Below are 26,780 nucleotides of genomic sequence, written 5' to 3'. Positions count from 1 at the left end.
TAGAAGTCATAAAATAAAAAATCTATAACAAAGTTTGTACTAAAAAAAATATAGGGTGCCTAAAACTTTTGCACAGAACTGTAAATGTTTGAAATACCTCAAATATTGGTCTGCAGTCGGTTTGATGCAATCAGACATCCATTAACTCTTAGACATCACATCATATCTGTAGCCCAAACATAAAGAAGCAAAATGTGGCCATGAAATATAGCTTCACTAATTTATTACATTAAGTGGAATAGTTTCCAGATAATTTCTTTAATTTATATGTGATTACTTGCTGTGTACATGCTGCATATGGTTCCTTACATCATGTAGGCTGAATATTAGTGTAGGGTTGTGCATGTTGATTAAAATCAAGTTATATCGCAACAATCGACATTTAACAATAGACAATGTCACAAAGCAGTTTTAAAGGCTTTATATAGCTTTGCTGCCTTATATTGGCTCCCTTGTGTAACAACTGATGTCACATGTTTGCATTTAACACTAGTCATGATTTTGGTTGTTTGCTGGTGCTGTAGGAAGATAGACAGAAGCAAGGCACTACAGAAGCGGGCCCAAGGGAGACAAAGCTAACACCCTCAGTGTCAACAGTGAATGCTGAACCTCCAGGTATGCCAGGCACGCGAATACAACACACAGTGTTGGTTGAAACAGTTGTACTTTTATAGTTAATCAGCATTGTTAGTACATACAATAAATCTTGCTACTCTTAATAAAAAATTAGCACAAATATATATATATCATAAAACACAGGTTTCATAATTATTGGCACCCTTACAATGAATACTTTGTGATACCTGCCCAGGGGAGAATAATAACACATAACAATAATTTTCTCATTCTGTCTAACAAGATTGGAGAGGGATGTTGGTCCACTTTGACATACAGACTATTTTTAAGCTATTTATTAAGCTCCTTTATATTCTTAGGTTTGTGCATGTGGACTTTCCTCTCCAGTTCAAACCATGGGCTTTTAGAAAGATTCAAATGTTCGAGACTAAGATGTGTTTGATGAGATGTATGTTTGGCTGTTGTTGAAAACTTTGTCTGGGGTTAAGTCTTAACCTCCTGTAAGAGCCAGCCAGGTTTTCAGTCCGAAATATCCTGGTACTTAACAAAATTTGTGATGGCATCAATCTTCAATAGATCCCCTGAACCACCAACCACAAATCAGTCTCAAAGAAGCTATTATCCCCCTCCATACATTACAATGGGGTATCAAGTGCTTTCCTAGTATTCAGTCCCCTTTTTTCACCATATATACTGATGGTGTGTATGACCAAAATCTCATTTGACCACAACATATGATTCCAATTGTAATTTTTATGATGCTTGGGGAAGTTCAGGCAGTGAATTCTGTCAAATACTTCTTTCATGCAATGCTTCCAACCTGCTTGAAAAAAATCCGACTGTTTCAGATATGTGAAACTTGTCTGAAAGTTTTGATCTTACTTGTGGTTAATGGTATTTGTAACTGTTTATGGTTTGTTTCCATTTACCTGACTTGTGCAAGTCAACAACCATCTGTGTTTTGTGTTTAAACATTTTGTTGGGTTTCCCATGCTAATAGATGACAGGAATTTTACATGTGTGGAATCCAGAGAAACAGGAAATAGTCAACAACAACTCTGGGAACTGAGAGCATGAAAATTGTTTACATTTAAAATTTCTTAGGTGTATGAATTCTATTATTAAAAGTACTTCTAATGAGAGTGATTTTTGTTAGAATGGATAAAAATAGTTTCTCATATTGTACTGAGAGGAAATGTTAATTATTGTGTGTTGTTAATGTTTATTGTTAAATTTTATTTTCTCAATAATTCTCAACGGCACCGTATCACACTTTCTTTAAAGTTAGCCTGATTATTGTCTTTGAGTATTTTCAAACCCAGCTTCACTATTACAACTGACAGACTCATAGGCAAATAAACCCACGTGTTTGTGTTTTGCCTTTTTGAACCCCTAGTGGTTGATAAAAGGATCATCTGCCACTGTCAACCTGGAAAAGAGCAATATAGCACCAAGACTGAAAACAGATACACGGTGAGATTTATCATCACTTGTTTTATGCCATGTTCAGAAAGGAAGTGATGACAGAATTAGAATTAGTTCATTATTATTTATTGGTCTATTAAGTGCTATAGAAAACAATCATAATTTAGGGAGTTGATTAACTGCAATTGAACACCATGTAATTAAACGAAGTAATGCATTTAATTAATCATATCATTGGTAAGTTTCTCAACTATCAAAAGCAAGGTAATGTCCTTATAAATGCTGGATGTTTTGTTTGTTCAGTCCACACAGTATTCCCAACAGTGGTGATGTGGATGACTAATCTCACTGCTGTTCCAGGGCCCGTGTTAATGTGCAGTAACATGATGTAATAGAGAAATGAATAATAAAAAACATGCGCACCCACATAAACCATTTTGAGCCTACTTTAGATTTTTGACTAATAATGATTTGACTAATAATAATGAATGATAATAATGACACTATTACAGATTAATCCATTTTATTCATTTCAGTGCATGTGACATCATTTTGTCTGGCCTCTCTTAGAATGTTTAAATAAAAGAACTATGTAAAAAAAAAAAAAAAAAACTACTTCATTTATTGTGAAGTGCAAGTCAAAGTAAACAACATAACATTTTAAATTTCACATTAATTTCAATGTGCAAATCTTGTGATCAACTGGCATCCCATCTCCGCTTCATTCCCATTTTGCACCCAGTGTTCCCAGGATCCACCACAACCCTGACCAGGATAAAGTGTTTATTGAAGATGAATGAATGAAATGTGTAAATCTTAACTACAAGAAAGTTTGTGGATATTTGCAGTAGGGCATAGGCACTTTCACACTGCAGATGGTCCATTGAGTAAATCTAAACTAAATCAAGCCATCAGCAGCAAAAATAATACTACTTTTACAATAAAATGTATTTACAAGTACATGTGTAAGCTACTCTGTGAACATAATTAACAATTAATAGCTATATAACAACTGATCAGCTTTGGGATTTGCTACCAATCTTCCCATTGGTTTCTAATATTACTTGTCTTCATATGCAGTATGTCTAAGTTATGGAAAATTATGAGGAATGGTAGTGTTTCTTCCGCAATCGACATATTCAAATGTATCCACCGACAGCTGCTCCTCATGTGACAGGTAATTGGCTTTTATAGTCATTCTGTGGAGAATAGATGATTACAGTTTGTGCATTTATGTAACAGTTTGTGCAGGATGTAACAGTTCACATGCTACCACATTTATTGTTTTATACCACTTTACTACTTTACATCTATATATGTGAGCACAGAACATGCAGTAGTTCATAAACTACACAGCTATATAAGTTCTTAAACAAAAAAATTATGTGTAAATTATCAACCAGCAGAAAGGTCCAAATTCAAAAGGTATGTGTGAGACTGTGCATAAATTCAATGTGCATGAAAAAAGGGATACTTACTGCAATTGTACATATAAGGTGTGGGGCCGGAAGGCACTTGTCTGGCAATAATAACTGTAGAAAAGTTTATTTATTAATAACAAATGAATCGCATATTACTTCACAGGCATAAATAATGAAACAAAAAACAACAAAGAAACAAAGAAATCAATGCTGGCTTTAGAAGATACTTTAGAACTGAGATTTGAGGTTTAAGTCTCAGTTGTGTGCTTTAGCCTTCCAACTTTTTGGTAATAGATGTCGTTTTGAATCAGGATTTGTCTGTGTGGTGTGTGTGTGTGTGTGTGTGTGTGTGTGTGTGTGTGTGTGTGTGTGTGTGTGTGTGTGTGTGTGTGCACGTGTGTGGGTGTGTACAAATAGCCAGCAGGTTGTAATTTTTTGCTATAGTGTCAATATTGGACAAATAATTAAAATAATATATTGTTGATATGTCATAAATACATTAATACATATTTATAAATAATACTTACACCAGGCCTAGGTCTTCAATGATGACATTGGTCACAACAGTAAACTGCAGAATGAAAGAAGTATGCAGAAAAAAATCTGTACTTGGTTTAAGCTCATATTTTCTGAATTTTTAAACTATTTTTAACTTTAAGCATTTTAAACTGGAAAACCCACTGTTTTCTGTGAGCGTGGGGGAACTGTGGTCACATTTGACATCTTGGTCCTCCCAACAACAATTTCATTAATGAGGGCTTGTAGATCCAGATCATGAGCCTCAGTGCTGACAAAGTTTTGATTGCTGATGTTTAGTTTGTTCTACAAAATGTACACAGATTGTTAGTGGCATAAAATGGTTATGCTACAAAATTATCAGTAAAAAGAGTAAAATTATTGTATTACTATCTCAATACTGCATAGGGTAGTGAAGAAGTAACATTTTTAAGGAAAACTAATAGACAACAATTTGTATAGGTATTGGATTATAATCAGACAAGTCACTTTAAGCATTTAAAGAATAAGAATTAGAAGAATTTAAGTTCATTATAAGAATAAATAGAATAATTATTTCTGTTAAAGGTTATGCTGTGTAATGGCAGTAATGTTATGCAACAGCTGCCAATTTACTTTGTAAATAAACTCCACATACTGTGATAATCATCTGAACAGTTTGTGGTGTGAAATAGATGAAGGAGGACTGGAGAGTAACAGGAGACATGACCAAGCTCCGAGGGAAGAGGAAGAACAGGAACAGGGAACAGATCAGAAGACATAATGCAATGGAGATGCACACATACAGCTTCCTGCAAGAACATCATGCATTATTATTATTCACTTTTAGCCAAACAGAAAGAACACATTTCTGATAACACAACTGTTCTTCTAAACTAACATTTGAATTTAAGGTATCGTTTTATTACATACTACAAAAAAGCTAATATTATTAATGAAACTGCATACATGGTATAATGAAATAATACCATACCATTTCCAAACAACTTGTGAACATAAAATTAAACTTTCTGTAGACTAGTAGATGTGCTTTCAATTATCATCTACAAAGCCATAAGTCCTAAACTGCACATGAAAACAGAATGTCATCTGTAGTTCTCATTTCCTGTTGTACACTGATGTTTGACAACAAATAAACATTACAGTTAATATCATAGTACAATTCAGTAAAAAAAGATTTAAGGCAGGTATAACAGATCACCATGTAACACTCACGTACGACTAGGCTTCAACCTTTGGTCACTGCATGGAATTACTGCCATCAGTTGGGCCTCATCGCCTGAACATAGAGGTGGTCAACAATCAAAAAAGCATGCTCAAAAAACAAAATGGAAATTAAGTTAGAAAAACATAACTGACCTCTAGATCTAGTAACAAGGTACTATGAGTTCCTCTAAAGTATGTCTAAATAAATACTAGTCAACTCTAGAATTTTTGGCACTCATCATAAAAATAGAAAAAAGTAGATAAAATTGAAAAAAATGAACTTGTGCAAAATGTGATAAGTGGACCTACCACCTAGTGAACTGCCTCTCACACTCTCCACCTCAGATGTTTGCTCTACTCTGAGCAAGGTGAATGCACGGAAGGCAGCTGGCCCTGATGGAATACCTGGGCATGTGCTTAGAGCTTGTGCGGAGCAGCTGGACGAGGTATTTACAGACATTTTCAATCTGTCCCTGGCCCAGGCAGCTGTCCCCACTAGCTTCAAGACTGCCACCATTGTGCCAGTACCAAAGCACTCAACCGCATAGGCCATAAATGTCTTCCGTCCTGTCGTACTCACCCCCATCATTGCCAAGTGCTTTGAGAGACTCTCTCAGAGGTTCTATCACACCTTAAATCCTGTCTTCCTGCTACATTGGACCGACAACACTTTGCCTATCGCCGCAACAGGTCAATAGAGGATGCCATCTCTACGGCATTCCACTCTACTCTAACCCACCTGGACAGTCAAAATTCACGTCAGAATACTCTTCATTGACTTCAGCTCAGCATTTAATACTGCCTATTAAATTAATAATTTAAGCCCTCCAAGCTGATCTCCAAGCTCTGCCAGCTTGGTATCAGCACATACCTCTGCAATTGGATTCTGGACTTTTTGACTAACAGACCCCAGTCTGTAAAATTAGATAACCTCTCCTCCATCATCACTCTGAGGGATGCCAGAGGGCTGCGTGCTGTGCCCTCTTCTGTACTTCCTATTCACCTATGACTGTGTTCCTGTTTATGGTTCCAATAACATAATCAAGTTTGCAGACGACATCACGGTGGTAGGCCTAATCAAAGATGATGATGAGTCAGTATATAGGGATGAGGTACAGCACTTGGCTGTGTGGTGTGCCACCAATAACCTGGAATTGAACACCCAGAACACCAAGGAGATCATCGTGGACTTCAGGCAGACTGGGTACCACGCACACGCCCCCATTCACATCAACAGAGCAGTAGTGGAGCCTGTGTCTGGTTTCAGGTTCCTTGGCATCCACATCTCTGATGATCACGACCGGTCCCTAAACATCTCCAACCTTGTCAAAAAGGCACAGCGGTGCCTTTACTTCCTATGGAGCCTTAAGAAATTTCACCTGTGTCCCAGGATCCTTATGGACTTCTACTGCTGTACCATTTAGAGCATACTCACAAACTGCATCTCAGTATGTATGGCAACTGCTCTGCAGCAGACCATAAAGCACTCCAGAGGGTGGTGAAAACTGCCCAACAGATCACCGGCACCCAGCTACCTACCATTGAGGAGATCTACCACAAGCGCTGCCTTGGAAGGGCAAGGAACATCATCAAGGATGCCTCCTACCCTAACCACAGACTTTTCACCCTCCTCCCATGTGGCAGGCATTACAGGAGCCTATGTTCCCGCAACCGTAGCCTCAGGAAGAGCTTCTTCCCTATGGCTGTGACCCTGCTGAACTCCACACCTCCATTCTCCACACTTTACACTCATACAGCTCTGTACAATTCTTTACAATTTTCCTCTATACATTTTTTAATATATTCACATTCTGTATTATATTGCATCTTGTTCTCTGCTGTACATATTGTAAGTTATAGCTTCATTTACGCTATAGTACTTACTTTGCACTTTTCTGTATATAACACTATATTGTTGTACTTCCTATATTGTTGTTAGACACTAACTGCATTTCATTAGCTCTGTACTTGTATTCTGCATAATGACAATAAAGTTGAATCAAATCTAATCTAATATAATATAATTTATATGTTAAACATGTGGATGCCATTTTTTTTATCATATATTTTTTTCAGATAAGAAGCTTTCTTATTAAGTAATTTGTTTATGGAAACGCTAGATACAATTGCCTCTACAATTGGTGAAGCCTTTCCTTAAGTGAATAAGAACACTGTCTCTCCCTGTAATGTCTTGCAAGGTTAGAAATGCTTGTAGAGGACAATCAAATTTTTCCATGCAGAACATTTCCAGCTACTTTATATTCTTAGGTTTATGCATGTGGACTTACATCTTCGAAAAGACTTTCTTTAGATTTCAGGTTTTCCCTAGGGTACAAATGTGGACAGGTGTACTGCAAAATATCTTTATATGTTCCTGCAACTATTTTTATGCTAATCTGAATGTATGTTTGGGATCAATGTCTTGCTGAAAAATACATCTAGAGCCAAGGCTTAACCCTGAGGCAGGGACCATGAGATTTTAGGATAAATTATCTTAGTTCTTTGCAGAATTCTTCATTCCATCAATAAGAGTCCCTGGATCAATAAGCACCACCATATTTTTGGATGGGTTTGAGCTTTTCTTTACATGAAGGTTCCATAATATATGTTGATGGTGGATACTGACAAAAAAGTCTCATTTTGGTCTCATTTGATCACAACACTTATTTCCCTGAGAATGACAACTTCATTGTTTTTCAAATATTATTTAAGAGTTCCTTCCTGTTCCTACTGTAACCGTTGCAAGAAGATATTGCCATTTAATTACCAACATGAGGAGAAACATTTTCCTTTGTAATTGGTTTGGCATAAACACAACTAAACACAAACTTTGTGACTTTTATAAACGAAGCCTACTTCTAGATATTCGTCCTGATCCTTGGCAGGTAGGACACGCTTCCCAATGGGGTTCTCCTGTGATACTGCCATAGTCCAGCCACCTGAAGGGTTTTGGTTTGTCTTTGTTGTGGGTCATGATGTTGCCGTAATTACTGAAGAGGAGCTGGAGTAATATGACCGTAATTCAGAGAGCCCTGGTCTATTTTTAAAGAGAGAGAGAGAGAGAGAGAGAGAGAGAGAGAGAGAGAGAGAGAGAGAGAGAGAGATAGTTACAAGGATTCATCAGAAAGCTAACAAGTTTATGCTTCCTCATTTTCATTTCCACTAAAAAATCTATATATTATTTATATCTCTTTCTATTTTCTATAGGTTTAACTGTGAAACCATACTAGACTAGACCCTGAACTGTACTATATTTAAGGGGATCTATATGAATCAAGAAATTTGGAAAACTTTGACCACAGATTACATAATGATTTTTTTCTCCCTAAAAAGAAATAAAGTTTTCTTTTTAGAAAAAAGAAACACATTTCTGAACCTACCAGGCCATAGTCAATTTGGTTAAAGCTAAACACCTAGAATATGTATAAAAAATTTTATAGTAACAGAAACTAAACAGTGACAGTATTTTTTCTCGGAGGAATACACCACCAAGGTTTCAGTTCCCAAATAACAATTCCACTTGCCGAAATCACTTTTTGTTTTGTTGTTGTGTCTTGGGGAAACAAAAATTTAGAGACTTAGGGTACTGAACCTGTACATGTAGAATAAATACTATAAATTTGTTGACTTTCAACGTTGTTTTTAACATGTCATCTTCCGAAAGGTAGCCTACATTAGAAATAATTATCATGTGCCAAACGCTTGCAAACATTTACACTCACCGCGACGTGTCTCGGTCTCAAACAGGCAGTCCTCTGGCTTATAACTGGTCATATATGTTGGTTAAGCCCATGTTTTATTTCCGTTTATAAGAAAAGACATTATTTCGCTTTCCTTGCAGACGGACGGACTCAACCTACACAGTCTCTTCCTATTTCTGCTCAAGTCGTTGCTGGTCGCCGCGCTGTGGCTGCTTTCAGTATGACTACATATTTACTCAAAGATTTCCGGATTGAATCGCCAAAACTACGTACAAAACCACCTTTTAAAAAACTTGACTTTTCCTCTCTCCACTTATTGTACTGTAATAATTACACCGAACCGTGTTGTCTCGGATTACCAAACCATGTTTGTGACAATTTTATAAACTGAAAAAGTAAGCTTTTTATTGCTTACCACATCCGCTTATATAATCTCAAAGTCATGTCTGCATTTAACGTTGCAAAAACCTAGCTTTGACTTTCACTTATCAGGCATATGCTGCTCAGTCAAACGTAGCATATACACTGCATGGATCAACTAGGGTTTGGATCACTCCAAAATCAACTAGGTTAAGATGTGCTTACTGTGAGAGTCATATTATAAGATTGTCATCCTCATCAAACCATTCAGGGAGCCCTCGTGCCTAGTGCATGAGGCATTGTCATACTGAAACAGACCACTCTCGTCAAGACAGAAATATTTCAGTGATAATTTCCTCTAAGGTGACAAGCAGACCGTGTCAGCAAACAAGCTACTAGAACCCCTGACTGTAGGGATCAAGCAATCAAGCCTGTATTGTTCACTTGGTGTATGCCACACATGCAATTGTCCACTTATCAAGAATATGTTGAAGGATGACTCATCTGATCATATCTTTTTTTTTCACATCTCTGTAGAACAGTGCTTGTGGTTTTCACACAACTGAACTCTCAAATGTGCATTTGTCTTTCTTTGCTAAAAGGGGTTTATATAGCATATTGCAACCCTACCGATAACCGATAGTTCTGCCTTTTATGCCTTCTTATAAATTAATAATAATTCATTTAAAAGAATTCTGAAAGAAATGCAAATAAAAACTTTATTCTCTCCATTTCAACAAGTTGTTTCACAGTAACCGGTCTCATAAACAGAAAACACATTACTCACATTAACATTAACAGATGAACTAAATTCTGAAGATTAAAGTAAGATTTCTTAACTTATTGAATGTTATTAATTCATATCAACATTGACTGAATTCTAAAAATAAATAAATAAATAAACCTCCTGTTAGGCTCACATTCACTCTCCACAAACAAAAGCATTTCTACTTCATTGATATCAAACTGGTAATATATAATATCAACTTTTTTTATATATATTAACATTAACTGGATATGAAATATACTACTCTACAACTATATTTTTCTGTGCAATATATACCTTTTGTCAACTCATCTTCATTTAAATCTTTCAATGGTGTAATGGCCCTTTAATTCAGCGCAAAGGCAAGCAGGAAGCATGGGGGAAAATTTTTTTTTTTTAATTTATACAATTAGACTTGACACCGAAACTCCCGCTTCACTGCTGCTTACAAGCTGTAGTCATCATTCCACACAAGAGACATCATCTTTACACACAGCACGAAATCGATGTTTTCCTGGCATCTTTTGATTGACAGGATATAATCGGCCCTGATTATTGGATGTTTTTAAATTAACGGCCGATGGCCCATAGTGTGAATGATTGTCTTTATACATCAGTGCATCTCTATGAAAGTTTCATCACATCCCGAATTTACATTCAGTCACCTGAAGAACAGTTCCTGTTGTGCTTTTCCTTACATATCACACTAAAGCAGGAGGATCAGTCATACTTTTGACCACAATACACAAAATATCTAAATGCCTATTTTAATTTACTATCCTTAATTAACTCTGTTTCAAACTCTTTTCTGCTTGCCTTCTTGATCTGAAATAGAAGTCAACTGGGCTTGCTCAGAATCTTTATACATGCCCCATTGCATGGTAGGTATATTAAGTGCTTAATGGTATCATGTCTGGAATGTAAGCGTACAAAGTGTTATGTTTCTCCATGCATTCATCCAGGGGTTTCCTTTAATTTGTCACCCGTCTGTATATAGTATATGTGTGTATGCTTCCTCCTTTATCCCATTTGGTAAGTTGATGCAGTATAACTACATCAAAATTCATAGAAGGACAGAGGCATAAAACAGAAAAAGCATGTTTTATGATAAACACTCTTTTCTGCAACTGTATTTGATCAACAAAGCATTGAACAAACACACTTCAATCAGCAGTAGAAAACTACAAAAAGTTTTCACTTCAGTTTTCTTCTCCCTTATATTTTTTGGGGTAAAGTGGCTGAAAAAAAATGACGAGTTCCTATCTCTCAAAAAATGGAAGCTGACTGAATGGGAAAAAGACATTAGGCAAAACTTCCATTTCACTACAGCATATTCTCCTCACAGAAGATTGTGTCTTTAACATGAACATCAACTACTAATCATTTTTCCTGTGTTACAGAGAATAACATGTTTATATATGTTTAAAAACAATACTAAATGTTTATTTTGTGGTGAGACCAAGAAAGCAGCATAATTTTCATTAGATTGCATTAGATGACAGTTTGAATTATTGTCATTTATAAACAAAACCACTGTGCACAAACATGAAAGTAAGTAATTCCAACCGTAATTAATATGGAATGTTTTATTTCCTGGACACCAAGAATCACATTAACTTAAGCCATTAGCTCCATGATCACATTGTTATTACACAGAGGACAACAAACACCTGTTGTCTAGCAAAATTTCAACCAATCACTGGCTATGTTAAGCATGATTCAACAAGTCATTGCACATTTTATGTGTGTTGGAAAACCATCACCTTAGTGTCATATGGTTAAACATTACAGCAATTAGTGTTACTCAAAATGAGATCATAGAGGTCACAGTAACAAAGCGCATAAGATACTGCACGTGCTGTTATATCCTACATCTGATTGGCAAATGTGAAGACTTTGTAAAAGCATTACCAACCACATGACAATCTCAAGGCAATCGCTCTCACTAGTCTCTGCATATTATTATAGTCACTAATCACATGAATGTTTCCAATGTGTTAGAACACTACTCTGTTTGAAGAAATATAGATAAATCAGACAAATAGAGCAATTTCTTAGATTTTCCATTCATTATGCGCTAAAAACATAATTGAAAACTATACAACTGAATAATCGTTCTGTGCGGCAACACTGTTGTATTAAAGCAGTCTTACACTAAATCACATACCCCTGACTTAAAAAAAGAATCACATCTCAACTTGAGCATATTTTACAGCCACCTCCTAGATCACTCCTATCGAGGTTCCAATTCCACCATCTTCAATGCCTTGTTGTGTACCATTCATTGTCGGTCATTTGCACCAGCTCATTGACCACGTCCAGTAGATTGTACTGATGCTTCCTCAGCAGCTTCTGGTTTAGCAGCTTGTTACTGAATCCCATTTCTTGTAGCACAGCTATCAACGAGGCTTCTTTAGATGCTGGGTCTGCACTGGGCCGCTGAAGGGGAAAAACACGCCAAAGGTCATTCTCGAGAATGGTACAGACTGTACACAGACCCTGTATGGGCAAAACAAATCCTCAACTGCAGGATGCTAAGAGAGACAAAATTCTTGGGAACTACTGAATTCTACTTTGAGATCTAAAGGCATTAATTATTTTGTCATTTGTGACATTTCATTGCTTATTTGTGGACATTTTCAGTCGGGTGTAAGAGTTAAAAAATAAAGTGAAAACAGTGGCAGGTAGGTGTCAAATTGCTGTGAGTGCAAGTACCTGTGTGGAGCTGCTCTGGCCTGTGAACAGAGCTTTGTAAGCAGATGCTGCCACTGAGAGAGCCCCCTTCACCAGCCCTTCAGTGAGGCCACCATGACGCAGCCTGCAAGCAAAAACAACATTCATTCGCAAGGAGAAGTGGGCATCAAAACACACCCTTTCAAATAATTTTTAAAAAAAATAGAGAACACTAGCTTGTGGGCACAAAGGAAAGGAAATTGTGTTTACACAGCCTGCAGGAAGAGCATGGGTCTAGAGCAACTTCCTTTTTACTGCCTTTTTTTAAACCTTAGTGGCACGCATGTATGTTGTCAATCATTGAAACTAATCCAAGCTCAGGACTGGATTTAAAACTATTTCAGCTATTTAGATGCACTAGATGTTTACTTACAAATGTATACACACCTGTATTTAAAAGCACTGCATGCAAAATTAATTCCTCACTAAAGAATATTATTTATAGTTTGAAAAATTCAGCTTGAGAAGTAACTAGTGTATCCAGTCGAGGACTCTTGAGGTGAGTCGTGTTGCAGACAACAAAATAGGATCAAGGTTCATATTTTTTATTGAACAAAGTGCATGTACCCATTCTGGCACTTTCTATATGTGGCTCTACATGCAAAAGGCCACAGATATTCAAAGTTGAATTAAAGCTTTTCAGTTTTGTGTATTCCTTATATTTTGCTGAAGAAAAAAAAAAAACTAACAAATACACCTGAAAGCATTTCAAATTAAGATGACCCTAAAAGTGGACTCTTTGAACGCAAGCAGGTATTTTTCCAGAAAATTACATGAAAAACATTTTAATTATGAATATTTAGCTCTCAAAAATGACCTCTCAGCATGGTGATGGAGAACTTTAAGCCTTGTGGTTAGCAAATTCTTAACCTCCAACAGAAATGCACAGTGTAGCTTTAGTTGGTGAAGAATTTACCTGGGATCCTGAGAGCTGCACGTCTCAAAGGCACTGGCAGGGGCCTCCAGATGTGTTGATCCTAATCCTGAGACAAAATAAAATGTCAATGTTTTTTGCAAACAGGGGTTACAAAAATGTAAAAAAAAATTCCACATAATCTCCATTTCGTTCAAAGCAAGTGTTCCAGTGCATTATGAGTGTCTGGATTCCTTTAGAAAAATTTTGCTTAAATTTCAAATTATTTTACACTTTGATTTAATATATGTTAGAAAATGCTTTCATTTGAAACAGATATATCAATGGTTCTGTGGCAGTGGAGGCATGGTTAAGCGTCAGCTGCAGACGGACGGGAGCAGGTTAAACCGGAAGGTAACACATGATGATTCTCACCTATTTCTTCTTATCGCTAGTATACTCATTTCTGTCTCTTTGTGCTTTCAGTGACTCACGTAACCGGTGGGGGGGGCTCATAAATACACAGCATGCTCTCTCATGCGCTTGCTCGCTCGCTCCCTCTCTCTCTCTCTGGTTATGGGTGTTACTGAAAGCACTAAGACACACAAATAAGCAGACTGGTGGTAACAAGACACAGGTGAGAATCATTGCGCCAGTTCAACGTGCCTCATCTCTGTCTGCAGCTAAGACTCGATCACGCCCCTGCTGCCACAGGTTCCATTTTCAGAAAAGACGCAGTTGACAGCAGGGGTCACTGTCAAGCCCTTGAATTATTTACAGGTGTCATTACTTGTGCTTCTGTCAGACAACTGACCATTTGTTTTGTTCTCTGGTGGACATGATCTGTTCTGCTCGGATTCCAGTGTTCCAATCTCAGTCACAAAAGGTTGTATTGACCTAATAATAATAATAATAATAATAATACAAATACAGAAATCAGTGTTCACATACTTACATTTGATTTAAGTTAATGGAAAGTTTATGGTGCACAGTGTTCTGACCTGTGTGTGCGGAGAGCTGGGGGTGGTGACAGGGAGACAGGTGTAGGTGCCACTTCAGGAATGAGCGGAGGAGTGTTCAATATCTGAGAGGTGCATAGCAACCTGTTTACACTGTTTTGCATAAAGGTTGTTGGTTCCACTGTCTCCCTCTCTGCAGTGGTCTGGTCCTGTGCTCTCTCAGGCTCTGCGCAAAAGGCATTTCCCGCCTGGGACACAGCTGAGCTGTACAGAGAATCTCCCAGGGGTTTGGAGGTATCAAAGCAGTCAGGCAAGACAACAAGGTATTCTTCTGAAGAGGCTGAGGACGCCTGGCTGCTCACCTCATCCCATTCTCCTGCCTCTTCCTCTTTATCCTGATCCTCCTCCTTCACTTCCTCCTCCTCCAGAGCAGCAGGGTCAGTGTACAGGTTCTCATTTGAGCCAATGAACATTTCTGAAAAAACTGCATATTTATAAAGAGTACATCAATTAAATACATAATGCAACATAAGCACTAAAAAGAAGAATGAAGCAATTCATAAGAATGAGTGGCTCTGTATTTTGACACATATACATTTATTTACATTTATTCACTTAGCAGACGCTTTTATCCAAAGCCACTTACAAATGATGTCTAATAGAATGTTATATGACTAAGGTCTTAATATTATTCTCTGCCTTCACATAAGTTTAATGTTAAACATTAACACAATTAGTCATTCGTTTTATTTATTTCAGAAAAAAAATTAAATGTGATCTCCCACTGTGAAATGAAATAGCTGTTTACCTGGGATATCAGGCTGTTCGAGTATAATGGGTGGTTGGGCTGGGGGTGGAGCTTCTGGCCTCTTAATGATTGGCAGGAGGGGCCTGTCAATCTTCTCAATCAAGGACCTCTCTTTAAACGGGGTGGGGTCATGATCTGCAAAAAAGTCAGATAGACAGATGTTTTTTTCTATTTTAGCTATGGAGCAGATTAGGGAGGAAGAGAAACATCTTTTTTTGTAATGGAATATAACATGCACAGGTGCCCTCACGCTCAGGCCTGCTGTGGTTGACTCGAACCCGTCGTGGTTTGTGCTCAGGCTCTTCCTCCAGCGTGAGGGACCTAATTACAGTCTCACAGACAAACTGAGTCCCGCTGATGTCATCATCACCTTCATCATGGACATGAAGATCCACATTCTCAGAGTGTCTCTGAGGCTGCACAACTAACAAGCACACAAGAATATGTCCTGTTTAATGTTTAACATTAAACTTATGTGAAGGCAGAGAATAATATTAAGACCTTAGTCATATAACATTCTATTAGACATTTTTCCTCCAAAAGTAAGTTATTATGAGTTACTGTTTACTAGTAATGCTCATTATTTACATGGTAGCGAACATATGTCACACCAAAATACTGCTTGTAAGTATAAAGAATATCTAAATATATTATTTGCATCACTTTATTCAACTTATTGAGGGTTGAAACCTGGCTCTTAATTTTAATATCTCAGAATCATGAAATAGAACATTATAATTCCAAGGTTAGGTTGAACCTTGCATATGTTGAATGATGACCTCTTGTGGACTAAAACAAAGCTACCAGAGAAAAATTTTACCTTCCCTTTACTTTCCAGAGTCACTTTTAATACTGTGCCGTTCTTACCTTGGAGTTTTTTCATGCCCGTGTGCTCTGCATTCTCCTTTACTAAGCCCAATCCATGCTTGCCAAATGTAGGTCCGTAATGTGGCACTGGGGACATGCATGGAGTCATATCTATATAAGCAAAAAGGAAATAAAAATGTAATAATAATAATAATAATAATAATAATAATAATAATAATAATCAAACAGCTGCCTGTCATAGCCACCATTTTACCCCACAGTGAAATGATAATGTAAAACATACCAGCTGGAGTGTTAGCTGGGACCTTCTCCAACTCTTGGACAATATTTATATCCAGCAACTCAAAGGAGAGCAAATCCTTTAATAAAAGAAAAACTGTTCATTACAGCCATATGTTACAATGACAGCAAATGGCTTTATTCGTGATCACATACCTGTGCAGTGAGCAGGTCCACAGAGGGAATGTAGTACTCTCTCTTGCTGCTGGAGGACGCCCGGGTGTCATCTCTTGAGCCAGTCCAGCACATCACATCCATTCCTAGAACACTGTGTTTATTCATCTGTATAGCAAAATAAAATACATAACAATAACGATTTTACATATTTACATACATTGACAACATTTTTGGATAAAACTATTTTAGTTACCAACAAGTCAAGGACACAATTATTCCTTGTGGATTTCTAAAAACAAGAACAATTCTATAATCTAAAAACAAACATCTGCTGCTAGTAGTTTGACAAGACGTTAAGTGCACTTGCCTTCTGTTACCTCCTGTTGATTAAATATAGTGTCATACAATAATAAAGATATTGTCTATTCAATTAGTAAATTACTTCAACTTAGAAAATTCAGGAAGATAACTCATTACAGAGTCAACATACAGTGGGATCCAAACGTATGCGACCACACTGAAAATACCCCCCCACCCATTTAAAATTGGAAATAGAGAGAGGGTTTTAGAATTGAGAAATATTTAAAGAAAACCAAAGAAAGTAAAATGTTCAATATCTGAATATTGAATATTTAAGATTCTGCACTATTTCTAGGTCCCTATTTAAATGTAAGCAAATTTGTGATCTTGACCATGTTAACTGCTTTGTACAAAAAGTTAGATTTTCCTCATGCCCAATCTCTTCTATTGAAGCTTGCATTCAGATGACACTCTGATGGAATTGATCTAAAAGGGAACATAATGTTTTATATTAAATTAGAAAAGAATGCAAAATAGAAGCATTTTCACTAGTAGTCTCAGACTTTTGGATCCCACTGTAGTTTTTCATTAAGTTAATCAGAAAGAGATGCAGGACTCACAAATGCTTTGCTGGAGTGAGAGTTGAGTTTCTGGCCTGAGCTGGGGACTACTACGATGCTGCACCACACTCGGGGGCCAAACTGCACACCGCAGTGTGCCAGGCGCCAGTGGGAGGTGTAGGTGCCCTCTAGCATGGGCGCCACAAATGCCACACTCACCATACCAACCTGGCCTGGCTTGAGGAAGGGCACCGCCACCTCCTTCTGCTCCTGTGACTCCAAGGCCAGGTTTCCCCACATGAACTTCAGCTATTGAGACAAATACACATGGCCCACATGCAAGCAAGGCAACACAAACAAAACTCATACATGAACGAGTGGTGATTTGCACCACTCTTTGGCTACAATATGAAAAATGCATGGTTATTATTTTACTGAATGTACATACTCCATTGTTATAATACCTTTGTGTCAGAAGTCCAGCCGATGTTGCCAGTATTCCGCATCTTCCAGTACTTGATGAACTTGGTGCCAGGCTCCAGACATGTTCCGTCTGGTAGATTCTCATCCAGAAACAAGGCTGTCATTGTGGGCACCAAGGTGGAGCAGGAGACCTTGGGACCCCTGGTTTGAGTGTACAGAGCATTGTGAGTACAGCTTTGACTCAGTTTCTGTCTTTTTCTTGAAGCTCAAAGCAAAAAAGTTTTTTTTCCCTAAAAAAACGATGCAATACAATAAAGGCAGCGGGTGCATTTGAGGTAGTTCCATCCACTTGCCAGCGATAAACGCAACTATAACAGACAATGAGATAATCTTGATAAAGACTGTTCTAGGCTGGGGAGGTAGATCACCCAGCCCTGAGCCCTCTCACTATGGCCCTTACTCTGGACTGGAGGCCTGAGGCTCTGGGCCTGGGGCTGCAGCTGCACCAGGAGCAGGAGCAGGGGCAGGAGCAGGGCCAAGACCTGAGCTGCTAGTGCCATTGGTGGCTCCACTCCACAGCAGTCCTCTCTTCTCCAACCGCAGCTTCTTCTTAATCTCCTTAACTTCGGCCTTCAGCTGCCTCCGCTCAGCTTTGAGACGCTGGCGCTCAGCCTTGCGGACAGTCCTGTCTCCACGCCGCAAGAACCTAAGAGAACAAAGCACAAACATCATCAGCCAAAATCAATCATAATTCATATCAATACTCACATGAGGACTGTAAGGATATACCTTCACAATATATTCTTTTTTTTTTTTTTTTTTTTTTTATTACTAAACCCTGACAGGACTAAAGGAAATCACTATCTTGTTAAGTAATGACCTATTTGAGCAGTTCAAATAAACTTGCCTGGGCTCTGGAGTTACTCCCCGTTCTGGGACAGACAAGGGGGTCCTCGTTCTCTTCAAGTTGTGGCTGGGGTCATGTTTGTGACTGCACGGCTCGCACAAGATGCAAGAGGGACACACACTGAACAAATGAACAAAAACTGGTCTTTTATTCTACTCAAAGTAAGTGACATTTTAAATGACAAGAAACGCAGGCCTGACTTTGACAAAAAATTTGAGAGAAGGCTTGATACACTCTCGCACCTGCAGTGGTATCCTCCTCCAGTGGCTGGTCCCTTGCAGCTGCTACAGTTAGGTATCGAGGTCCTCTGTGTTGTGGAACTGACTACAGCCATCTGAGTCCCAGAGGTTCTGGGCTCTTCTGGGGGATCAGAGGCTCTGTGTGTACAGCACTGGCCAGAAAATTCACTACACATCTTGTCTACAACCTCCCTCACTACCTGATCTTTGAACTGGAAAAATAGGGAAAATAAAATGTAACTTAATTAATTAACATTATTAACTTTACAGTTTAATGTAAGGGAAGAAATCATTCCATAGATTTTGGATAATGACATCATATCCACATGAAAAGAGATAAATTAAATAAAGTGTACATACTCTGTCCATGTAAGATTTGAACCATGCTGGCACAGGCTCTTCGTCAACTTTATTCACTTTATTTTCTTTCACAACCACCTACAAATAAAAATAACCACTATCAGTGAATTTAAAAACAATTGGAATTGTCATATTAAGCTTTACAATAGGGCAGCCATGATTAATCAACAAACCAACAATAACAAAATCACAATACATTATAGAATAATTACAGATTATGTATTAGGATTATGTGAGGATTAGAAAGAAAAAACAGGACAAGATGGGTTAATAAAAGTTAAAAATAGAGAAACTGTTCACATGAATTTTCCTCATTTATATATGAGCTTGTTTTCAGCAGAAATCATAAATTCTTACCGAGTCCCGTTCAGGGGTCACCTGTGTCTCCTTGTCTGCCATTTTCACTCTGGCACGATATGGTGGTGCTGGTCTGGGATCAATTCTGTGTTCTTTAACTTCAGCTTTAACAGGTCCACCCTCAGCCTGGCCTTTCATCTTATACACATTCATGTGTAGCTGGTTGGCTTGCTTGAAAGCACTCTAAATGGAATATAGGTATGTTTAATTTAATAAGATTTATTTGACACAGAAAATTTATCAAACTGAAGCTTCAATGGTCTACAATAATCTAAACTGATCCCTTTTATATTTAAGAAAGGAAATGCAACAAGATGAAACATGTTTTTACCTTCAAAGCTTCTGCATACTCATCTGATGAAAAACATGGCAAAGTGTTAGCGTAAATCTTTCTTAGCATATTGAATATTTACAGTGATCCCGGAAAAACATACAGACCAGATATAATCACATACCTTGGCTGTTTATGGATATCTGTCAAATTAAGTGTACAAGAATATTAAGACACAATATATTCCAATGTCACAGTAACTGCAGCTTTTAAAATGAATTATTTTACTATCAACTTGATCATAATTCGTGCGCATCGTAAAATGTGACTGAAACACCTAGACTAATGCTTACCTCTTCATTGTCCTCGTCAAAATATTTTGCTTGAAAATGACATAAGCCGAAAGTAGTTTTAATCTAAGGGTAATAAGAAAGAATTGTGAGGGTGAGCCAAAGTAAGTAAACAACCAGCACCACTTAAGCGACCTTGAACTTTGGAAAGACGCTATAAACAGAAAAGAAGAAGACAAATACCTGTATATTATCACAGTAGTAGTATTATATAAACGCGTAACATTTAGACTAAAAGCTAGAAAACAATCCCAGTTACTGTGATTAACGCTTATGTAGTCATCAGACAAGTGTGACTCAGACCAGATGACAATAATAACACAGGCGCCTTCACGTGGAAAAAAAAATTTTAATTGTTACTTTACATTATAAATTGAACACCTGACAATTTATCTATGTTTTCACGCAAAGTTAGCAGGCGAACACTGGTCTGTTTATGTAGGCCTCGGTCTTGGCCTTCTGAGACAGTGACTGTATCCAAACCTGCATACTACAATAATAAATAGTCCGTCAAAATAGTACGCCATCTATGATGGCACACTATTCTAATATACTATGTAGGACGGTAGTAGGCGCTTTCGGATACGGTCCCAGATACGCAGTCGAGCACAAACAGTGCGTTTTTGAAAGCAGCTTACCCAGGCCTCTACTGTCTCCCACTGCGCTTTGTCTGTATCCACAACGGGAAACTTCTTCACGCTTCCACGGAAATTCACTTTGACGGTAACTGGGTGATTCATGATGGTTAGTCAGAATTACACAAGATATCCAGTTTGTGATTACAACTATTTAATTTAACATGGTAAAGCCAACATTACATTCGGCCCTTTCCGTCTAGTCGCTCTCTTGTTGTTTACATCGTTTAACATGTACACTCCCCCGTGCACACGTAACAGGAAATATGTCATTCCTGCCTTACGTTTTTCTTTTGGTTTATTATATGCGAAAGTGAACGATAAGGGGGAGGAAACTACATTTTAAAATAACGTTATAACGTCGTATACATATCATTAGTAGATGTATCTGGCATGTCATTACGTGAAATTCTACTTATTGCAAAAGAAAGACATTGATTTGCGCATGCGTAGAATGTGTATCGTCATCGCGTCTCTTAGTTTGTACGTCATCTTCCAGCGCGTGCGTTACCTTGTGGCTGACAGTCAGCAGTAAGCCACACGGTTAGTTAATGCTGTTAAGACAATCTGTAGCTATTCTCAGTTATTGATTGCAAAAGAAAAAATGTCTTCACTTTTAAAGGTGGACAATGAAATCAAGTCAAAGGTAAGCTGGTCAGGTTCAATTGTTAATATATCTTAGGTGGAATCATTAAGCTAGATATTATCGATTGTTAGCAGGCTAACATATTGTAGCTGGGAAAACCAGTAAGCGTGTCATGCATTCAGAGAGCTAAGGCTAATTAGCTAAATTTCCCGCCCGCCATCTCCGAAAATTCTTCAATTACAATGTATTTTTCTCGATTGCCGTTTGGTCGTATTTGGACCCGTGGGTCTTGTCGCACACGTGAGTTAATGTGTGAATCATTCTGTTGTGAATGAAACTGTAGAATGCACTGCCCATCTGTTGTTCATTAGCCGGCTAGCCGCGTTGCTTTACGAAGTCGTACCGTTACTCTCGTGTCTGCGACAAAACCGATTTATCTAACAAATCATACAGCTGTGTTTGGTAATCAGTCAAAGAACACTAGATACTCTAAGTTCTTTCTCTCCGTGTTAAACCACCAAGCAGGTAAAGCCTTCCAGTTCAGACAAAACACAAACTGATTTTAACCAGTTGTCAGTTTAACAGCTATTATATTTAATTTGATCAACTTGTAGTTAACGTTTTGTGTTTCCACTATAGGTTGATGTTTTCAGGGAACGAATCACATCAGAGGTAAGTTACACATCTTAGGAATAACAAGGAAAAACTTATTTTGGTTGCTTCTGACGCTTAATTGTTTCTAAATTTAGGCAGAAGATCTGGTGGCAAATTTCTTCCCTAAGAAATTATTAGAATTGGACCAGTTTCTGAAGGCAAGAGATTATTTATTTCCAAGTAAAACTTTTTCCCATAATCAAAATAAAATTTGTGGTTAATTCTATAGATCACTGTTTAATTATATTAACAATAATCATTTATTTTCAGGACCCTGTAATAAATATCCGTGAACTGAAAGAAATCCATTCTGAGATCAACTTGGCTGTACCAGACCCAATTCTGCTTTCAGACATCCATGATGGACTTGAGGGAGTAAGTGATTTATTTTATCTAATTTCATTCACTTTTTTTTTTAAACATTTAATGTTAACACTAAGCACTTGGTGCTTCGTATATCTGTGAACTTGTATAGACAGCAATTAACCAGTCATTGTTCCATTAACAGCAAAATGCCAAGAAGAGAAAGCTTGAAGATGGTACAGGAGATGACAAAGGTGAGTTCTGCAGTGCATAAGCTTAATGGCTTTTTTTGTAAAAGTCTCTTGGAAGTCACACAGTCTCCTTTTCTCATATGTAGTTGGTGGGACCAAGGTGTATATAATGCCTGGTGGAATGATGAAAAGCAATGGCAAGTTGGTGGACCTGATCGAGAGGGTTAAGCCTGAGATCAGAACCCTCATAGAGAAATGTAACACTGTAGGTCCATGTTCTCATCATCAGCAGACATCATCATAACATGTTGATGGAACAGAACATCTTGTGTAATTCTATTTGTATGTTATTTGTGTATGTTTTAGGTCAAGATGTGGGTGCAGTTGTTGATTCCAAGAATAGAAGATGGTAACAATTTTGGTGTTTCAATCCAGGTATAATTAAATATTTTTATTGTCCTGTTATGCACCATGAAGTAGCTCAGCAGTACTAGAGTGGAAAATTACCTATAATGTAATTCAGTTCTAGAAATTAAACTACTGTATTATTAATCATAACAAAGTGTAGATTGTGTGATTGTCGTATGTGCAGGCATTACATGTTATTTACTAAACCCTTTCCATTATAGGCTTGATGTATTAAGTTTTGAATATTGAAAGCATTATTACTGACTGGCTGGCATAACTACTTACAGGAGGAGACTGTGGCTGAGCTCAGAACAGTAGAGGGAGAGGCAGCCTCTTATCTGGACCAGATATCCAGGTACTGTCCTTATCTTATTCTGGGGTTGTTGTTTTTTTGGACATAATTTCATTAAGTCACCAAAACTGAAAACTCGATTCATGATGCTTGAAGGTACTAACATATATTTTGATGTTGCCGAACATCTTCAGTGCATTCTGGCTATTTACTAGAATCAGTTGTTGAGGTTAAACTCCCAATCAAGTAATAACTTTTATGATTGTGGATTATGATTCACAGCAAAAAATAAATAAATAAATGATTTTACAGTAATCTTACACCGTGTGACCGGTTAATGATAAATAGACCCATAGATGTAGTCAATAAGTATGTGTGGAATAAAATCTTGTACATCCAATGGCTGTTAATTCTGTCTTTCTAGACTCTGTTTCTAAGGACGCCACACAAACGTCAATGTTACATAGTTGGCAAGCAACAAAAACACCTGTTTGCTTCCATGTGCATACAAAGATGTGAGAGTTAGTTTCACCTGTGAAAATGTGTAAATAGATGGGTAGCTTTAAACTTTAATTATTGTGTAGCTGCACATTATCGCATAGTAGTCTTTGTTATATACAGTAGAATTTTTTTTTTTATTTAAATTTTTTTTGTTAATGAATCTAGCGTCGTCTTTTGGATACATTTCCCCCAACTGTTCATTGCTGATAATTATTTATAGTTTTTGAAAATCAACTTGGTCATTTTTTTTTCGATTTCAGAAATTAACACAATCGAGCAAACGCCGCAATATTTGGAGGGGCTTGCAATTTTTCAAAATTCCCACAGATGTTTAGCAGATTTGGGCCAAGAAGCATCATGTGACATCACATTCGGTTAAAGCCCACTTCGATTCACATGCATCGAACATGAATGCAACTAAAAGGTCTCCTTTACCAAGCATCTTTGTAAAAGACAATGCAAAACAATTTGAGAAAAGTAGTTTTCCGCAAAAAAAAAAAGTTGCGTCACAAATTTTGAAAAAAGTTGCAAGTAAATCGAGAATTTTGGGCCAAAACAATCACGAAAAAAAACTGAGAAATCCTGTACGGACTGAATTTTGGTGTAGCATATATGAGCTGTTGTCTGAGTTCATTTGAGACGTATCCTGGACAGTTTTCATAGAGGGATTGTGAGACAGATCTTCATGATTTGACTGACCGTCCAGTCCAGCTAACATGACAACTGTAATTGTGGCAATTCCTATTCTTTTTTTTTTTTTTTTTTTTTTTTTTTTTTTTTTTTTTTCCATCCAAGTAATGTCATTATCATTGGTAACATCAAGTTCCAAATGTTACCATGGTGAATGTTTCATATGAGGAAGAAAAATATGTGCTGTCACTGAAGAGGGGAGATGGAGATCTATAAGGACAGGTGTCTTTTTATCTTGGATGGATCATGTGAAAGCTTGTTGTAAAGATAAATGGCTGGTGGTGTTTTCTTACTCTATTTTGTATTATCCATGGAGGCAGAACAGGGTACCCACTAGATGTTTTACCTGACTTATTTTTTATTTTATTTATTTATTTTTCAAACTGAGTTTTTGCAATAATGTAAACTTCGTAGTTGATGAACTTATTAATGCTTGAAAAATTTCCAATATCTTTGGAATGTTGTTGCATTTAATTTCCTGGATTTTTTTCTTTCTTTCAAGTATTAGGACTTCTGGAGATAACATCTAGATGAGCACAGTCACATTTTATGTGCTCCACACTATTTCTCTACAATCAAACCTTGTGTTGTAATCAAGCCCTGAATTTTAAGTGTTCTGGTCATTTCAGTCAAACTGTTTTGGGTTTTTTTTTCCTGAATTGTGTATTTTAGTCACAGTTAAATATTGAATTGAACAGTCTTTTTGCTGTCTTTCTTCTATGCAGATACTACATCACAAGAGCAAAGCTAGTTTCCAAAATAGCAAAATATCCACATGTGGTAAGTTTTGTGTGTGTGTGTGTGTGTGTTTGTTTGTTTATTTATTTATTTATTTATTTATTTATTTATTTATTTTTAATTGATTAAAAAAAATTTATATGGATAAAAACTGGGTGAGCAGTGTAATTGTAAGTAATTGGACAAGAGCACACTTTTTGCTGCTTTGAAATTAAACGTAACAATGTTGATAAAATAGTGTTTACATTCAGGGGATGTAACACAAATGTTTAGAGAGACGTCTAGATGTGGCATTAGCATCTAGATTCTATTGCTGATGTCTCTCAACATGAGAACAAAAGTTTCATCACCAGTAAGCAGGCAGTTTGTTTTGGTTGTTTTAATCTGAATTATAATTTTTTTTATTCAACAGGAGGATTATAGGCGCACAGTAACAGAGATTGATGAGAAGGAGTACATAAGTCTCAAAATCATAGTCTCAGAACTGAGAAATCAATATGTAAGTTGACAAATATAGACATTTCTTTATTTGCATATGTTTTGTATGCTCGAGATGTGGCTTTGTGGTGATGTGCCAGTGAGCAGTTTGAACTTGTTTCACAGGTAACTTTGCATGATATGATCCTGAAGAACATTGAGAAGATAAAACGACCGCGAAGCAGCAATACAGATGCTCTCTACTAATAAGGGTTGCCTTCTGGTCTTCTAATTCCTTTTTTTTTTCTTTTTTTTTTTTGGTCCATGGGACTGGTTGGAACCTTTTGGACTGGTTCTGATGCAGTTATGAACCCGTTAAAACCAGGCCAAGACAAGCCAGGTCCATCAGGCTGTTAATGGAACTGTAATATATGATCATTATTTTAAGCCCTTTGGGGAAAAAAAAATCATCCATTTCCTAGTGGACAGTGTTAATGTATGGAGAGTCTGAATGTGCATCATGAGGAAGTTGTCTCAGTTGTTTATCTTATTTAATTAAACAAATATCTTAACGTTGGGGTTTCTTTTATCTTTCACAAAACCAAATGCAAAGTAGTGCAGTTTTGGGGGTTTCTAAGGCATTTGACATGTTTTTAGACTCCGTTTAGTGACTGATGTGGATGTAAGACACAAAAAGGCTCGTATTTGTTGCGAAATTATGAAGTTCTTATTGATGCTGTATTTTACTTATTTCACTCTGTTCATCATATATATATATATATATATATATATATATATATATATATATATATATATATATATATATATATATATATATATATATATATTAGTCCAAGATGAACAGCTGTAATTGTGCATCATTTTATTTTCATTGAGTTAGACCTTATTTCATGATGCTGCAATACAGATATATTTTATCTTCTTTTTCTTCCTCATTGACCCACCAAACTCCCAAAGCTTCATATGGCTCTTATTTTTCTTCCAGTTTTAAGAGATGTGTTTTGCTGAATAAAATGTCTTTTTTTTCAA

The 26,780-nt window shown here is 37.0% G+C and overlaps 3 protein-coding genes across 6 annotated transcripts; 1 reads left to right on the top strand and 2 right to left on the bottom strand.

The window, feature by feature from the left end:
* Positions 1–2,507: 2,507 nt before the first annotated feature.
* Positions 2,508–9,050, bottom strand: tmem106a (transmembrane protein 106A). 2 transcript variants are annotated; one of them, XM_017484058.3, is made up of 8 exons: positions 8,867–9,050; positions 8,001–8,181; positions 5,154–5,217; positions 4,576–4,729; positions 4,104–4,244; positions 3,950–3,993; positions 3,480–3,533; positions 2,508–3,200 (listed from the first exon to the last, which is right to left on the bottom strand). In XM_017484058.3, the coding sequence occupies exons 2-8, from the start codon at positions 8,116–8,118 to the stop codon at positions 3,092–3,094; spliced, it is 684 nt and encodes a 227-aa protein (XP_017339547.1). In that variant the 5' UTR covers positions 8,119–8,181; positions 8,867–9,050; the 3' UTR covers positions 2,508–3,091. The 2 variants fall into 2 exon arrangements, with proteins under 2 accessions (XP_017339547.1, XP_017339548.1); XM_017484059.3 differs by having other exon boundaries at positions 8,001–8,176.
* Positions 9,051–11,542: 2,492 nt separating this feature from the next.
* On the bottom strand, positions 11,543–21,340 carry nbr1a (NBR1 autophagy cargo receptor a). Of its 3 annotated transcripts, none has more exons than XM_017483668.3 (21): positions 20,954–21,340; positions 20,319–20,381; positions 20,150–20,168; positions 20,026–20,048; positions 19,695–19,877; positions 19,338–19,415; positions 18,981–19,189; positions 18,739–18,858; positions 18,292–18,537; positions 17,873–18,032; positions 17,469–17,717; positions 16,588–16,713; positions 16,436–16,511; positions 16,192–16,302; positions 15,575–15,748; positions 15,325–15,459; positions 14,559–15,000; positions 14,372–14,454; positions 13,621–13,681; positions 12,687–12,789; positions 11,543–12,410 (listed from the first exon to the last, which is right to left on the bottom strand). In XM_017483668.3, exons 1-21 carry the CDS (start codon positions 21,053–21,055, stop codon positions 12,231–12,233), a joined length of 2,943 nt encoding a protein of 980 aa, XP_017339157.1. In that variant the 5' UTR covers positions 21,056–21,340; the 3' UTR covers positions 11,543–12,230. The 3 variants fall into 3 exon arrangements, with proteins under 3 accessions (XP_017339157.1, XP_017339156.1, XP_017339158.1); XM_017483667.3 differs by having other exon boundaries at positions 13,621–13,687; positions 20,954–21,338; XM_017483669.3 differs by lacking the exon at positions 20,150–20,168 and having other exon boundaries at positions 13,621–13,687; positions 20,954–21,007.
* Positions 21,341–21,439: 99 nt separating this feature from the next.
* psme3 (proteasome activator subunit 3) lies at positions 21,440–26,780 on the top strand. Its single transcript, XM_017483670.3, has 11 exons — positions 21,440–21,596; positions 22,176–22,208; positions 22,286–22,348; positions 22,461–22,565; positions 22,699–22,747; positions 22,831–22,949; positions 23,051–23,119; positions 23,380–23,447; positions 25,301–25,355; positions 25,726–25,812; positions 25,917–26,780. The coding sequence occupies exons 1-11, from the start codon at positions 21,555–21,557 to the stop codon at positions 25,995–25,997; spliced, it is 771 nt and encodes a 256-aa protein (XP_017339159.1). The 5' UTR covers positions 21,440–21,554; the 3' UTR covers positions 25,998–26,780.

This window comes from Ictalurus punctatus, chromosome 13 (assembly GCF_001660625.3).
Source record: "Ictalurus punctatus breed USDA103 chromosome 13, Coco_2.0, whole genome shotgun sequence".
Taxonomy (NCBI): Eukaryota; Metazoa; Chordata; class Actinopteri; order Siluriformes; family Ictaluridae; genus Ictalurus; species Ictalurus punctatus.
Note: the sequence above shows the minus strand (reverse complement) of the source record. Positions and strands in the feature narration are given on the sequence as shown.